At 57.0% G+C, this 15,166-nt stretch overlaps 2 protein-coding genes across 3 annotated transcripts; one reads left to right on the top strand and one right to left on the bottom strand.

Annotated features, from left to right (window-relative positions):
* Window positions 1-3,016: 3,016 nt before the first annotated feature.
* CCDC86 (coiled-coil domain containing 86) lies at window positions 3,017-9,353 on the top strand. 2 transcript variants are annotated; one of them, XM_039860147.1, is made up of 4 exons: window positions 3,023-3,895; window positions 6,537-6,666; window positions 8,369-8,443; window positions 8,520-9,353. In XM_039860147.1, exons 1-4 carry the CDS (start codon window positions 3,138-3,140, stop codon window positions 8,637-8,639), a joined length of 1,083 nt encoding a protein of 360 aa, XP_039716081.1. In that variant the 5' UTR covers window positions 3,023-3,137; the 3' UTR covers window positions 8,640-9,353. The 2 variants fall into 2 exon arrangements, with proteins under 2 accessions (XP_039716082.1, XP_039716081.1); XM_039860148.1 differs by lacking the exons at window positions 8,369-8,443; window positions 8,520-9,353 and adding an exon at window positions 7,306-8,036 and having other exon boundaries at window positions 3,017-3,895; window positions 6,537-6,708.
* A 1,148-nt stretch (window positions 9,354-10,501) lies between these two features.
* PTGDR2 (prostaglandin D2 receptor 2) lies at window positions 10,502-14,634 on the bottom strand. The gene is made up of 2 exons (XM_039860132.1): window positions 14,534-14,634; window positions 10,502-12,058 (listed from the first exon to the last, which is right to left on the bottom strand). The coding sequence occupies exon 2, from the start codon at window positions 12,048-12,050 to the stop codon at window positions 10,851-10,853; it is 1,200 nt and encodes a 399-aa protein (XP_039716066.1). The 5' UTR covers window positions 12,051-12,058; window positions 14,534-14,634; the 3' UTR covers window positions 10,502-10,850.
* Window positions 14,635-15,166: the final 532 nt, after the last annotated feature.

Genomic DNA, 15,166 nt, shown 5'->3' with positions numbered 1-15,166 from the left:
CTGGCCTGGGGGGTCGTAGTGAGCATCTATTCACGCATTCAGCAAACGCTTCAGGAGCCCCATCCTGGGGCAGGCCATCGTCCTTCTGCTTGGCCACTCCGGAGAGGCCCAGCACTGAGTAAGCGCTCAGTTAGTCCTGCAGGTGATGGCCACGAGCCTGTCTCTGCTTATCTCTGACCTTGCTTCTGAACAGAGGGGCTGTACAAACTCACTCCCCTGACATCTGGAGACGGTCACACCCTCCCAGTGGCCTCACCCTTGGCTGGGTGGAGTATCAATGGCTCAGAGAAGAGCACCTCATCCCTATCTCTGGTCATCTGTGGGCGCGCGGCTTCCTTCAGTCAGCGGATTTCAGATTACATAAATCAGCCAATACTGCCCGCTCAGCTCTCTGCCTGGCGTGGGCGCACAGGGAGCCGCAGCCGGCCCCTGAGGTGATGTGGCACTCGGCACCTACCAGGGCACAAATCAGGGTGAGTGTCGAGGAAGGCGCGAGTGAGGCCCACCTGAGGGGCAACTTCAAGGCAGCCAAGCACGCCAGCTATGGCACTGTGGCCCTGACTCCTCGATGCACAGCCGTGTGACCTTGGGCAAGCACCTTTGCCTTTTTGTGCCTCAGGTGTCTTTATCGGCGATGTGGGAGTAATAACAATAGCACCCGCCTCGCAGGGGTTGCTGTGAGGATTACATGGGTTTGTTACCGAGAGAGCCTCAAAGAATGCCTGGCCCGGTAATTGCTCGCTCCAGTGTTTTAGGCTGGGTTCCTCCAGAGCTGACTCTGAGACGGGGATTTACGTGCCAATAATCTGTTCAGAAAATGACCGACGAGTACCTACAAGTCAGAAAGTGAGGCAGGAACAGGGAAGAGGACAAAAGAGGGTGCATGGATAGACCAGGTTACCTGCATAGACAAGTGGGGCTCCATCCTGCGGGGGCCTCTGGGGACATGTAGAGGACCCCTCAGCACCCTCCCACCCCAGGGCAAGGAGGCTGGGATGTTCGCCGTAGAAAGCAAAGGATTGTAAGGGGACAGAGTCCCAATGGCCACAGCCACCCCAGGCTTTTCTGAAAAAGTCAGGGGTACCCCTTGGGCCCCTGCACACCATTCATAATGACAATGATGAACAGTTTAGGTGGCAGTGGAGGGTTCTGGGACAGAGCTTGCTTGATGCCTAGGTTGATAAAGGGTCTCCACACGTGATTCGAAGGGAACCCGTAGAACCCTGTCTGTAAAACATCTCTTTCTCTCACGCTCCCCTGGCGGGGGCCTGAGATTATCCTCTGAAGTACGTTAAAGCAGGGCTGGGATGCGATCCAATCGACATTTGAGAGCCAAGTCTCTAGCTGAGGGCAAGAGCTCAGAAAGCAGGAAGCTGAGGGGACCTGGCACAGGGCAGTAGCAGTAAGGTGGCATACGGTCTCCTTCAGCAGCCCTGGTGATGCACACCAGGTATGGTTCTGCGCAGCCGGCCATTCGGGTCTTCAGGCAGTTGCGGGAATTTAAGGAACCAAGAGTTGGAGCTGGAAGAGCTGGGCGATGGGCAAGGATGGTCCAAGCTGCTTCTGTGATGGGAGCTGCACGGCTGGGCAGGGGACTGGGGCGAAGCATCCCCGCAGGGCCTTACTTGGCCCAGGATCCTGAGGGCACTGAGCCTGCAGATGGAGCCTCTGAGAGGGGCCCGGAAGGCAGGGACTAACACAGGTAACAGCGAAAGAGTGCAGCTATTTCTGACAACCTTAAGGGACATTGGAGAAGCCATGCCATCGCCTTATCCTTAGGGAAGTGATTTCGAGTGGCTGAATTCATCACGACGCATCGTGGAGGCTATGTGGCCCCAGCCACAGAGTGAGAGGTGTTAAGGGATTCTCAATCCACTTTTCCATCCTCCAGAAATCTTTGTCTGGAACCTCCTCACCGTCTCCTAGACCAGCAGTCAAGACGGTCTGGGCTCCATCGGACACTGCAGAGTGACTCAGCAGGTGGGGACTATGCTCAGTGCTGAGGCCCCAAATGCCTGCCCTGACCTTCCTCCTCTGACCCCTGAACATCTTTGAACAACTTCCCAGGCTCTCTCACGACCCCTCTGCTGGAGAAACAGTGGTTTCTAAAAGAAGCCACCGGGATGGCACGACAGGAGCCCTGGGATCCCAGAAGGCCATCCCCAGGCAGTTCTCAGAATAATACTGGAGCGCTGGGACGCAGTTGGGCAACTTCCAAGATGTTCTTCCTAAGAAAAACTCCTCCTGTGAATGACTCAAAGCCCTTCCCGGGTCTCACGCAAAGTAGGGAAAGAGGTAGCTTCGCACACTGGGGCAAAGACCACCAGAACCTTGGCTGAAAGGAAGCTCAGAGGCCATCTAATCTGTTTCTAGAACTGGGGCAAACAGGGCACCTAAGAGAGTATACAGCATGGCTGAGGGCCCAGGTGTGCCAGGCCAAAGATGGTGCATCTTACCGGTACCTCGACTGCATACATAAATGTTAAAAATGTTGAAAAGAATGTTAAAAATGTTGAAAAGGGAGAGCCATAAATCTGGTACCTAAGCACAGCACGGGGTGGGAGAAAAGAAGGCAAGGTTGTGAACATTCAACTTAAGAGACTTCCCATCGCCAGCATCCACCAGGTAACATTCACTCTGGCAGTGAAGAGCACTACGACAGGGTCATTTTAGATACACCAAACTAGTGCAAAATCTGAGGCCCAAAGAGGGTGAGACCTCTGCCCAAATCCACAGGAGTGAGTCAGCGGCAAAGTTTTCATCCGGCCTTGTCGACGGGCTCCCCGGATCTTTTTCCAATCCTCTTCCTTCCAAGCAATGGGTGCCCCTTCCCTTTCCTGCCTGCACAGTCTCTTTCCCCCAGGAGACTCTGTTTGCATGAAAGGTAAACAGAACTCAAGCGAGCCTTCGCTCGCCAATCGCAAGTAAATTCTTCGCAACGTTTCTGCGCATGCGCCCAGTAAGCCCAACCCCTTCGGGGCGTCTACCCCGCCTCTCTGTCCATCACCAACATGGCCGCCCTAGCAACAGCCGCTCCGGCCCGGCACAAACGTAGCAGCCCCTGACGTCATAAGACGGCGCCGGTAGTCTCAGAGGCTGCACGTGGGCTCGGATTTGGGAAACTTTCCGGCTGGGCCATGGATACACCGCTGAGGCGCAGCCGGCGGCTGGAAGGCCTAAACCCTGAATCCTCCGAGAGCTCCACCTCACTTCTGCAGGCGAAACGAGCCCTTTTGGAGTTCGAGTCGAACCCAGAAGAAACGAAGGAGCCCGGGTCTCGGAGTGTGCGGCAGCCCGGCCTGGGGTTCCCGGGACGTCAGCCGGAGACCTGCCCGGGATCACCCAGCCTACGACAAGGAGCAGGCTTGGAGTCCCCCCGAAAGGAGCCAGATCCGGGCCCAGGGTTCCCCCAGAGTCAGCAACATCCAGGCCAGGAGTCTCCCCAAAGACAGCCGGAGTCGAGCCCTGAAACCCCCCAATGTCAGCCAAAACCAAGTGGGGAGTCACCAAAGTACTTCCAGAGCCAAGACGAACCGGACGCGGAGTTAGCCCAGAGTAAAGAGAAGCTGGCCCCAGGGGCCCCCCGATATCAGTTGCATCCGGGCCCAGGATTACCAGAGCCTTATCTCGGTCAGCTAGCGCCTGGTCCCGAGCCCTCGCCGCCACTACAGGACCTGTCACCACCGTCACCCGACTACCCCCGGGGTGAGCACGAGCCTAACAAGCCACCTCCGGCCAGGGAGCCAGTAAGTGACGGCCTCGGGCCAAAGAAGCGAAAAGGATCTTCAGCCCAGGCCCCAGCGTCCAAGACGTTGAAGGAGGAGGTGGCGATTCCAACAATCCCGAAGGGAAAGCCCAAGTCGGGGCGGGTGTGGAAGGACCGCTCCAAGAAGAGGTGAAGGGCGGGGGAGCTGGGCAGGGGTTCTCTGTGGTGTTGGGGCGCCGGTGCAGCCTGGAGACAGCCCCTGGGTTGGAAAGAGCTCACACAAACTGTTGGTTACAATGAGAATGTAGTAACACGCTGTGGGACCCCGGAGAGGGTGAGAGCGTAGTTATTTCTGTGCTGCTTTTCTCCTCAGAGTCCCTGCGGACCTCTCCTATAGCACATTTGTGTATTCATTCAACAGGCATTTACTTTTGTCTGCCCTCTCTGGTGAGGGGGGCAGAAGCAAGTAAACCACCCATGACTTGATAAAAAGCAGTAATGTCTTCACCCACTATTATCTGTTAAGTTATTTGCCTCTGTGATAAAAAGTATAACCAGCATTGAGTATACAGAACACTGATAAGCACTTTAGTAAGCATTGGCCAGGGGATGGCCTTCCAGACAGAGGGACCAGCATGCATCGTGGTGTTTAACCTGCTCATCAGCCCTGTGAAGCAGCAAGTTTATCCTCACTAGATTTACATATGAGGACGGAGGCTCTGCAAAGAAACCAGGGGAGAACAGACTGTAGGAGATCCTGGGTAAAGGAGGAGAGCCGGGTAAAGGAGGAGAATTAAAACACCTTCAGAAGCTGCTGGCGGGTCTTGTGGAAAAAGGCCAAAGGGCCTTGGAATTGATTTTTGGGCTCTTTGAAGAAACAGCTTTGGTGGGTGATAAGTGAGCCTAGAGACAGTGGAGTCAGCACCTGCTCCAGGTGTCCCAGCAAAGAGGATAAGGAGGGAGACAGTCACACCTGGGAAAGCCTGGCTGCAGTCCCACCTCCCCTGCCAGACGCCACCTTCTGCACAATGCTCACTGAGTGTGCCATCTCCCTTCTCTGAAGGGTGGCATTTATTGAGCATCATCTGCGTGCATAGCACTGTGCTAAGTGCTTCTCAAACCAAGTCTCGATTAATCCTCCCACACGCCTTGGGATGGGAATGATTCTCATCTCCATTTAACATGGGAAGGTGCTGAGAGACTCGGAGAGGCTACCTTGCCCGAGGTCACAGAGATAGTAAGTGCTGGATTTAGGCCTAGGAAGCCAGGCCTGTCTCCAGGTAAATTCTCCAGGTAAAACTGATGCTCTGGACCTACACTACCCCAATACTTAGCTACCGCTGCATGTGGCTATTTAAATTTAAATTGAAATTAAATTTTCAGTTTCTCGGTCACACCAACCACATTTCAAGTGCTCGGCAGCCAGTGTGACTAGTGGCTTCCTTATTGAACAGCGTAAATGTAGGTCACTCCCACCATTACAGAACGTTCTGTTTGGCAGCGCTGCTCTAGAAAGATGCAGCATTGTGTCCTGTGACTCTGTGCCCAGGTCCCCACTGCCTGATCCCCTTGGGTTTTTCACACCCTAGTTCAGGGTAAGGAGGAAGTCCATGCCATAGCCCCATTCTGTGCTTAGGAGGCCAGGTCTTCAGCAGGCCCTTGGAGAGGGAGAGAAGGAGCAGAGCAGGGGTGTGCTGGGGTCGGAGGCAGGCAGAGTGAGGGAGGGGGGCAGAATCAGCCTGAAGACGGACAGGCGTGGGGATCAAGGCCCACACAAGTCTGACCATGTGTGCCAGACTCCTATGGAGCAGGAAGGAGAGAAAACAGCCCAGAAGAGCCGTATTGACCCCTCCCCGTGGACAGAGTGGGCTCTGCCCTGCAAGCACCACAGCCTTCAGAGGCTGGGGCAGGACCACTGACCTGCTGTGACAGTTCAGGACACCGTATAATGGAAGTAGATGAACAGGAACTCTTTCGGAAGTTAAGAAATGGTGGGGGAGGCAAAAAGGCCACTGTGAGGGGATCTGCTAGGGAGAAAAGGCCCACGGGACACCCAAGCAGCCTTCAGTTAGTTCAAGGGGAAAGACCTACAGGAAAGGAAGCGCACAGTCTGAGAACCCCACGTTGTCACCTCCAGCTGCCACAGTCCTCAGCATGTTACTGGTCTGGCTTTATCTCGCACCCTGACATTTTTTTCTCCTTTTTTTCTCCCCCTGGAATATTTCACAGCAGGTCCTTGGTATGTCATTGCCCCCACTCATCCTGGCAGCATGCATTCCCACAGAGATAACCTCCTTTCTCCCATGACTATAATGCCCCTATCACACTTAAGGAATACAAGACATCCCCTGTTAACCTTTAATTCCTTCTCCATTTCACATTTCCCTACTGGGGAGAGAGATTCTGAACCATTACAGGGGACTGGCCCGTTCACGGCTGCCCTGGTCAGGAGTGAGCCCCGTCTCCAGAAGAGCAGCTTTATGGCAGAGGCCGTGTGGCCTGGACTGTTGTCACAAACTGGGATTTGGGAACACAGTGACCTTGGACATATTTAATCTCTCTGAGCCCTGGTTTGCTCCTCTGTCAAATGGAGAGAACAAGAGTCTCCACCTCAGAGGCACATAACCAGGGCTTGAGAAATGGCGGCGGGCATGGTCAGAGCCCTTTCCTGCCCCAAGTCTCTGCAAAGCCGGAGGGTCAACTTCTCAGCACACTGGCTGGTGGGGAGGTGATGCTCACTGGGTTCAGGGGAAGGGCCCAGAGCCCGGAGCAGAGGAGAGGGTGTGGCTACAGCCCACAGAACTTGCGAGCGACCCCTCTCCCCATGCAGGTTCTCTCAGATGGTTCAGGACAAGCCCCTGCGCACATCTTGGCAGCGGAAGATGAAGGAACGGCAGGAAAGGAAGCTGGCCAAGGACTTCGCCCGGCACCTGGAGGAGGAGAAGGAGAGGCGCCGGCAGGTGAGGGGCTGGCCAGCCAGGCTGCGGCTGGAGCTCAGGCCACACCAGTGTCTGCTGTGACGGGCCCCGGGGAGTGTAACCTCACACAGGCACCCAGAGGTGTGGCTGACTTGGTCACAAGCCTTTCTTGAGCCAGAGGGCCCCTGGGAGGCAGGCAGCCTGGCCAGAAGCAGAAGTGCAGTCTGGGACCACAGGTAGGGAAGGCCAGTGGGACATCCAGTTTAGCCTGGGGTCCTATACAAGGCTCAGGGATGGGGAGGAGGTTACTTGGTGAGGTGAGGTTGGGGTCCCTGCTCAGGTGGGGAAGGCTTACAGGGTGGAAAGCCTTGTCCCCCATATTGCTGCTGTCATTCTCCAAGAGGTGACTGCCACGCATCAGCAAAGTGAATGCCCGTACTTTCCTCCAGTTTTCCCCCTGACACTCATCCCAGGGCCAGAAATGCCCCATTAGAAGCCCACGTCCAACCTCTTCGGTCACCAGGAAGCCCCAGCAAGCCATGGAGAGGAAGCGAGGCGGGAGCATTGGCCAGTGACTTCCCCTCCAGGACTGGGGTCTTCGGTGGGACAGCACTGGCCTGGTGGTCCCAAGGCCACAGGAGGAGTCAGGCATCTCTACCCAGCTTGTGCTCCCAGCCTGGCCACCGAAAGGAGGGAGTGGACCAGTCACTCAGCCACCTGCTTCCAGTAGCCCCAGCTCAGCCTGTGGCCAAGGTCCTGTAGGTGTGGCTGCTGCCATGTGCGCTGAGCTTTATCTCACTTCCTGGCTCCCTCTTGGGCAAGACAGCCTCTTACCGTGGCCTTCAGACCTTCCCCTCACTCCGGGAGCCCAAGTCTCACTTCTCCTTTCGCCCTGGGGGCCCAGGCCACCCCCACTCCCCTGAGTTACCAAAGCCAAGAGTTGCCCCAGCCATGCAGCAGCCTCGGAGCCCACATCCCACCTGGCCCCACCAGGGAGCAGGCAGCAAAGCAGAATGGGCTTCCCGCTCCCAAGACAGAATCCGTCTAGCTTCACCCTCTAAGTGCTCCCAGTAGGCAGGCTGGCATGCTAACCCCTGTACATGTGCTCATTCTTTTATTCCTCAAAACAAGCTTACGTGATCATCTTCACTTTAAAGAGGGGGGAGTTGAGGCTCACAGAGGTCAAACAACTTGGCCAAGGTCTCCAACTTAGGAAATAGCAGAGCCAGGATTCGAACCGGAGCCTCTTCTCTGCAGCCTCCACCCTGTCCAGCGCTCGCCCCTGGCCTTGGCGTTGTCAGGTCACATGGACATCAGGGGGAGGGAGGGAGAGGCTAAGAGGGCAAGAATGAGGGAACCAGCCCACCCCTTCTCCCCTGGCAATTGATGAGGGGGCTGTGCCAGGGGGCACTGTCTGCATGTGCCGGAGTTTCCAGGTGGGGAGCCACCGTGTGTAAGCCCCCCGCCCCCCACCACCACCAGTCCCATCTAAGGCCCTGTCCTCAGCTGCCTCTCCAGGTGCCCGCCTCAGATGGGATCGGGACCTCCCCACCACGGTGGGCCTTTGGTCCCATGGGCACGGACTTGTCTTTCCTGGCTGTCCACCCACACACCACCAGGAGCGACCTAGACCTGGCTGAGAGGCCTTTCCCTCCCTGGGGAGTCGGCCAGCTCTCCCCCTGGGGCCTCAGAGACCAGGGCCGCCTCAGCTCCAGGCACCACAACTCCTTCCACTCTGTTCCAGGAGAAGAAACAGCGCCGAGCCGAGAACCTGAAACGCCGCCTGGAGAACGAGCGCAAGGCAGAGGTTGTCCAAGTGGTGAGTGCTGCCCCGCCTGCCTCCCAGCCCCCGCTCGGCTGCTGCCACACTCACGCACCCCCTTCCCACCCCCCAGATCCGTAACCCTGCCAAGCTCAAGCGGGCGAAGAAGAAGCAGCTGCGCTCCATCGAGAAACGGGACACCCTGGCCCTGCTGCACAAGCAGCCGCCCCAGCGGCCGGCTGCCGAGGTCTGAGCGCGGGACAGGCCGGAGGCCTCTGGCAGCCAGCCACCATGTCCGGCACGCACAGCGTGTCCCGGGCTGCTGGTCACACGCCTCTGCTGGACCCAGCGCTCCAACTCGGGCTCCAGAACAGGGACCCCACCCAGACGGGGCTCAGCTCTGAGGGCTCTGGGACAGACCCAGAGGAGCCTGGGGCCCGGCAGAGGCTGGGGGAGGGAAGAGATTCGGCTCCCTTGTCTCTCCTTCCCCCTCCTTCTCCAAGTGCCTTCAAACCAAGGACAGTAAATTCTTCTGGCTCCTCAGGGAGCTGGCGACTCCCCAAAATGTGCATGTTCTGTCTCAACGTCCTGGGTCCAACCCAGGCCAGGAGACCAGCAGTCCAGAATCAGCTCCCCACACCTTCTGTAGACTGCTTTGGGTACCTCTGTACCCCACTGACCCCGTCACCCAGCAAACTGAATCCAGCTCTGCCCCACTTTTCAACACTGAAAGATGAAAACGAGGAGGTTGGAGGAAGCGAGGTTCCGCTCTAGCACCCTCTTTCCTGTGCCAGAGTCGGCAGACGCCCCAAAGATCTGATTAACTCCTGCCCGTCCAGTATACAACAATATTTATTGAGTGCCTGCTGCGTACAGGCACAGTTCTAGGTAGCAGGGAATACAGACAAAAGTTCCTGCCCTCGAGCTTTCATTTTGATGGAGAAAACATAATAAACAAGTAAATGTATTGCGTGTCAGATGGCAGAAGTGCTGTGAGTAAGGCCGGGCGGGGGCGGGAGGGAGCCTGGGCGAGGGGACGTCTGTTCTGTCGGCTGTACACGTACTGTTCATTTTACTGGGCAGTTGCTATGGGCCAGGCTCTGCCGGGCACAAGGCACTCTGGACCAAGAGCCCAAGAGAGTTTCTCATCCCGGCTCTTCCACTAATGTTTCATCTGCCAAACACTAGCATCAGCTCTGCGCCAGGCCCTGGGATGCAGAGCAAATAAATACAGCGGTCTCTGTCCTCAAGTCCATGGTGGGTAGAGGAAAGGACATGGTGCGGTGGACATGCTGTGACGTACGAGTTACCCTCACATCTGCAAATGGAGTACTAGCTGCTCAGCTGCCGTGGGGTCAGGAGGTGGGTGCTGCAGAGGTCTTCGGATGACCAGCCTTGCCCAGAGGACATGCCATAGAACACCGGGCGTGCTCAGGCGTCAGATAAGCTAGGAAATGTCACATGCTGTGATCTGGGTGACTGCCATGGACATTCAAATACTGAAGACTAAAGACCTTCAGTAAAGATGCCCGTCGCACTATAATAGCCTGAGTTTCCCAAACATCTGACCGTGGCACCCTTTTGCTTCTTCCACCTTGTAAACACTTTGGGCGATGCTGGGCCAGAGGGTGGAGATGGGGTCTCCCACATAGCTACTATTGTAAGTACCTTGGGTCTGTCGGGTGGTTTTTTCACTTACCAAATAGTAATTGAACAGGTAACGCTTAATGGGTAGCACGCAGACCCTGTATTTTGGGCAAGTCACTGAACCTCCTTGTGCCTCAGTTTGCTCATCGTTAAAAATTGGGGCTAATAAGAACCTGCCCCTTAAGAATGTGGGAATAAAGCATCTAGCTCAATAAAAGTTGGCAAAATGGCTAAGGTTAGACTGGAACGGGGCTCCCCAAACCTTTTCTTACTTTTCTACTCCAAAAATACATCTCCGGTTTAATGCAAAACATGCCCGCAGGCCCTGCCGCCTCCTCCCCCACCCCCAGCCCCCATCATCTACAGTGAGAGCTCCACATGACCATCTAAATGTGTGCCATGCCAGGGGGCGATCACTCCTGCCATGTCACCAGAAGAGAAGTCTGCTGGTACCCCGTGTCACGTTTTACTCCAGGTGTGGTCCGGGGACCAGCAGCACCGACACGGCCTCCGCCAAGGGGGTCTCAGCACCCCCCCGCTCCGCCTGCCGGATCAGACTGCACACCCGCAGGAACTGGAAATGGCTCAAGCACAGTAAAGTCTGCGAAGCCCTGCTTTCCCCTCTGTTTCTGAAAAGGCCTCACTGAGTCATGCGGGGCCCTTTAAAATACAGATTACGAGGCCCTGCCCTCAGACAGATCCCCGCGCCTGCTGCCGGATATCTATATATTTCAACGACTGCGCCTTCAGGATGCTTTTGCGCCGGCCACGGCCCTGCCTTTGCCTTCCGGGGAGAATGGCGATGCCGGCCGCGCCCCTAACTGGAGGTGGAGCTCAGTGCCTGGTTCAAGGGGCCCCTCTCGTCCTGGCATCGGGCCCCGCCCCTGGCCGGGGGAGCAGCGCGGCCGCCCGGCAGCCAGCCCAGCAGGCGCGCCAGCCCGGGGCGGCGGGAGGCGCTGGGGGCGGCGGTGCAGGAGGACGTGCAGGAGGAGCGGCGGCGGCGGCGGAAGCTGGTGCCCAGGTCGCCGTCTTCCACCAGCACGCTCTCCAGCACGCTGCGCAGCGAGCTCCGCAGCTTGCTCAGCACGTCGGGGCAGGTGAACACGTAGAGCAGCGGGTTGATCACGCTGTTGATGAAGGCCAGGCTGGTGACGAAGGGCAGCCCGCGCCACACGAGCGGCCGCAGAGACACGTCGCTGTGCGCGCGGGCCTCCAGCAGGCTGAAGACGTGATAGGGCCCCCAGCAGAGTGCGAAGGCTGCCACCACGGCCGCCACGAGGCGCACAAAGCGGCCAGGCCGCCGGCGGCCGCGGTGGCCCAGCTGCAGGCTCACGGCCACGTGGCTGGAGGCGATGATGGCCAGCGGCACCACGAAGGCCAGCAGGAATTTGCTGACGGCCAGGGCCATCTGGCGCGAGTTGCATGTAGCGTTGTGGTCCGGCCCGGGGTTCAGGAGCAGCATGTTGTAGTAGCACATGATGCGCCCATCCCGCCGCCTGATGGTGTCTCGGAAGGCGAAGTAGGGCACGGTGTTGAGCACGGCCAGGGCCCAGAGCACCAGGCAGACCTTGTGGGCTGTGGCCACCGTGCGGTGGTTCTGCGCCCACACCGGCCGCAGCACCTGCAGGCAGCGGTCCAGGCTGATGGCGCTGAGCAGGAAGCCGCTGGCGAACATGTTGAGGAAGAAGATGGAGGAGTGCAGCTTGCAGAAGGTGGTGCCCAGCTCCCACGAGTGGCCCACGGCCAGGAAGTAGGTGAAGAAGGGTAGGATGGCGGTGGCCAGCAGATCGGACAGCGCCAGGTGCAGCACCCAGGTGGTGACCACGGTCTGGCGCATGCGGCAGCCCACCAGGAAGAGGATGAGTCCATTCTCCACCAGGCCCAGCAGCGAGGCCAGCCCGTGCAGCAGCACCGACACGTAGTCGATGTAGCGGATGCTGGAGTTGCTGTGGCTTTGGAGGTGGCTCATCTGCTCCAGGAGTGGGCAGAGCGGCTTCATGGTGCCGTTGGCCAACATGGCGGTCACTGCGATGGAGAGAAGGAGGTACTGAGGTGGGCAGTGCAGGGGCCACAGGGGACCCAGGAGATGGGAGTCTGACCCGTGAATGTTCTGCACGAGGCCCCTGGGGATCAGTGAAGTTGAGCGAAAGCAAGAAGGTGGAGGGGACTAACATCCCAGCTCCCCAACCTGCTCACCGTGCAACCTCGAGCAAAACATTTAACCTTCCTGAGCCTGTTTCCTCCTCAGCAACGTGGCTGTCCGTCATAACGGGACCTAGCTCAGAAGGTTGTTGGGAGAGTTAAATGAGTTAATGTATGTGTAAGCGTTTAGAACAGAGCCTGACACACCGTAAGCACGGAATCATGTCATCGTGATTATTAAGCAGATAGCCTAAGGCCACATGGAGAAATAGGAACAAGGTGAGGCCATGCCGGACTCCTTTTCCCAGTTCCCAGAGAGCTGAAGCATGATGGAGGCTCCACCTAAAGGGCAAGAGGGCTCAGGTGGCCTGGGGGATGGAAGGAGTCCGTACCCACAGCACCCCCGACCTCTCCTCTCTATAGATTCTCCAGTGCCCTTTGCTCCCACAGTGGTGGCTGGTAGAGTGTGTTGACTGCGAACAGTGGAGCCAGTCCCTCCTCTGATAGTTGGAGAGGAAATAACATAAGAGGCTGGAGAGAGCCGGAGCCAGGCAGAAGGAACTACCAGACTGGGACTCCGGAGGCCTCTCCCCCACCCAGGTGGAAGCCACCGCTGCTGTGCCTGCCCCAGGAAACGCAGCCCATTCATTCATTTATTCACTCACACACTCATTCAACAGATATTAATCGAGCAACTACTCAGGTAAGCACTGGAGAAACCAGCATCTGACAGATGTGCAGACACCCAGATGTGCACACCCACAGCCTCATCAAGAACCTGCGACCGTCTGAGGCGAAGCTGGTTGAGATCGGTGAGGGATGAGGAGGTAGGGGACGGGTAGCAGGGGGACTCAGGCTCTCCTGGATCCTCATGGCATGCCGGTCCTGTGACAGGTCCCTTACATAGGTGCCCTCTTGCTCAATGGCTTCACAAGGAAGGTGCCAGAACTTCTCTCCATCCCATTTTGCAGATGAGAAAACCGAGACTCAAGTGTTTAAATGACTTGGCCAGAGCCACCCAAACAACATACACAAGTGAAGAAGCAAAAATTTAGCACTCGGTCTGTTCCCCTTCTTCTCCCTCTGCTCTGAGTGAGAGATGGTGGAGGAAGAAGAGAAGCAGGCGGGGTGGTCTTCGGTATCCATCCAGGGGAAACACTGCGGGCCAGGATGAGAAAATCCACCCCCTTCTCCAGGGATCACGTCCCTGTGTAGGGTGAGATTGCAGGATATCAAGCTAGAGTTCTCCTGGCAGATGAGCCCCTTGGAGCTGGGGCTCTGCAGGTGGGTAGATGGGGAGCCGTCGGGCCTGCGTCCCCTGAGAATGCTCTTGCTTCCTAAGCTTTAGAGTTTGTGAAGCAGTCACACTCGCAATGATTCTATGAGACACCATTTTTCAGAAGAGGAAACTGAGGTTTGGAGAAGCACAGCAACTTGCCCAACAACCTTCTAGCCCGTGCTGAAGCTGGGACTCCACTCCCAACAGCCAGATAAGTGCCGTGCCCCCTCCACACTGAAACTTCCCTCCAGTCCAGCAACTGCTTGTCCAAGTCCCATGCGGATGCTCATTGAGCACAGTGCTGCTGCACCCTGGGGATTAGTGCGGATCGGTCCTCTTGCTGCCTGGAGTCGCCCCCGCCCCCACCCCCGCCTCCCAAGATTCCGAGGAAGCCCAGGGTCCCGTTTTGGCTCAGGGGCAGAGAATTGCAAGCTTTTGGAGTCGGAGACCTGGGTTTGAATCCCTGCTCCTAGATTTCCTAGCTGGGTGAACTTGGGTCAGTTACCCTAAGACTGCCATGTAAATCATCCCGCCCAGACCACCTGACTAAGCTCCGCAGGCTGGCTGGCCCCCAGGCTGGGCTGGGCAAGTATCTCTTCAAAAGTCTCACCCTCAAGCATGACTAAGAGCCTTTGGAGTCCAGAGGCTTTTGAGGGGCCCCTCTGAATTCCCCTGGTGTTAACCTCGTGCCTGAGGCTCTCCTTGCAACCAGCAGGCAGCCTTCTAACCATCCTGGAGCCCTCTCCCATGCCTTGGACCAAATTGAAACAATAAAGCTTTTTGCAGCATTAAAAAAAAAAAAAAAATTTAATTTAAAAAAAGTAATAAATTATCCCACCCAGACCGCTTGTGCGTATGGGATGAGAAGCTTGAATGGTTCACAGCTGTGCCTGGCACATAGTCAGTGCCTACAAAGATGCAGTCCCTCCCAATCCTCAAGGTCCCCTCCAGCCTTTGGTAAACCCAACCCTCTGCTATCTTAGCTGTTAATAGCCCTCTCCCCTAATAAAACTGTGCCTTCTCTCCTGGGTCTAGAGAGGGCCCTATGGCTGCCCAGCCCTGGGCCACCATCTCCTTACCTGAGCACAGAGGGAACACAGGCTTTCAGCCCTGGAGATGGTCAGGTCCTGGCAGCCGCTAGGCAAGAGGCACCGGACAGGAGAGGCAAAGGAGAGAGGCTGAGAGAGGAAATAGCTGTCAGCCCCAAGAGTATGTGTATGTGTGTGTCTTCAGGGGTGGGGTGGGGGGAGGCGGGGACAAAGGAAGCTTTGCAGAAGCCAGTGTAAATACACACGGGGAGATAAGTGTGTGAGCCTGAGTGCGCAGATGGCGGTGCTTTTGAGAGTGACCAGTGTATAGAAGTGCACGAGGAAGGGGACGTCTTGTCTGTCTGTCTGTCTGTCTGTCTACCGTCCCAGATTGCCCTCTCCGATCTCATAATCCTCAGAAAAGAAACCCCTCCGCTCCTCTGAGCTTGCAGCTGGCATGGCTGCCTCTCCATGAGGAACCTCGAGGGCTCCACGGCCAGGAAGGCAGGGTGGGGCAGTGGGAAGGACACAAGGTCTGGCTGCCCATCCCGTCCCTGCATCCCTGGCTTGGAGGTCAGCCACTTCTTGCTGAGTCAGGTTTGGCCATCTGTGAATAGATAAACAGTGTCTCCCTTACAGGCTGTGCTGACGAGGTGCCCTCATTCACAAAGCACCTGGCACACA

Source organism: Pteropus medius, unplaced genomic scaffold, assembly GCF_902729225.1.
Source record: "Pteropus medius unplaced genomic scaffold, Ma_sr-lr_union100, whole genome shotgun sequence".
NCBI classification, from domain to species: domain Eukaryota; kingdom Metazoa; phylum Chordata; class Mammalia; order Chiroptera; family Pteropodidae; genus Pteropus; species Pteropus medius.
This window is presented reverse-complemented; position numbering and strand designations above follow the sequence as displayed.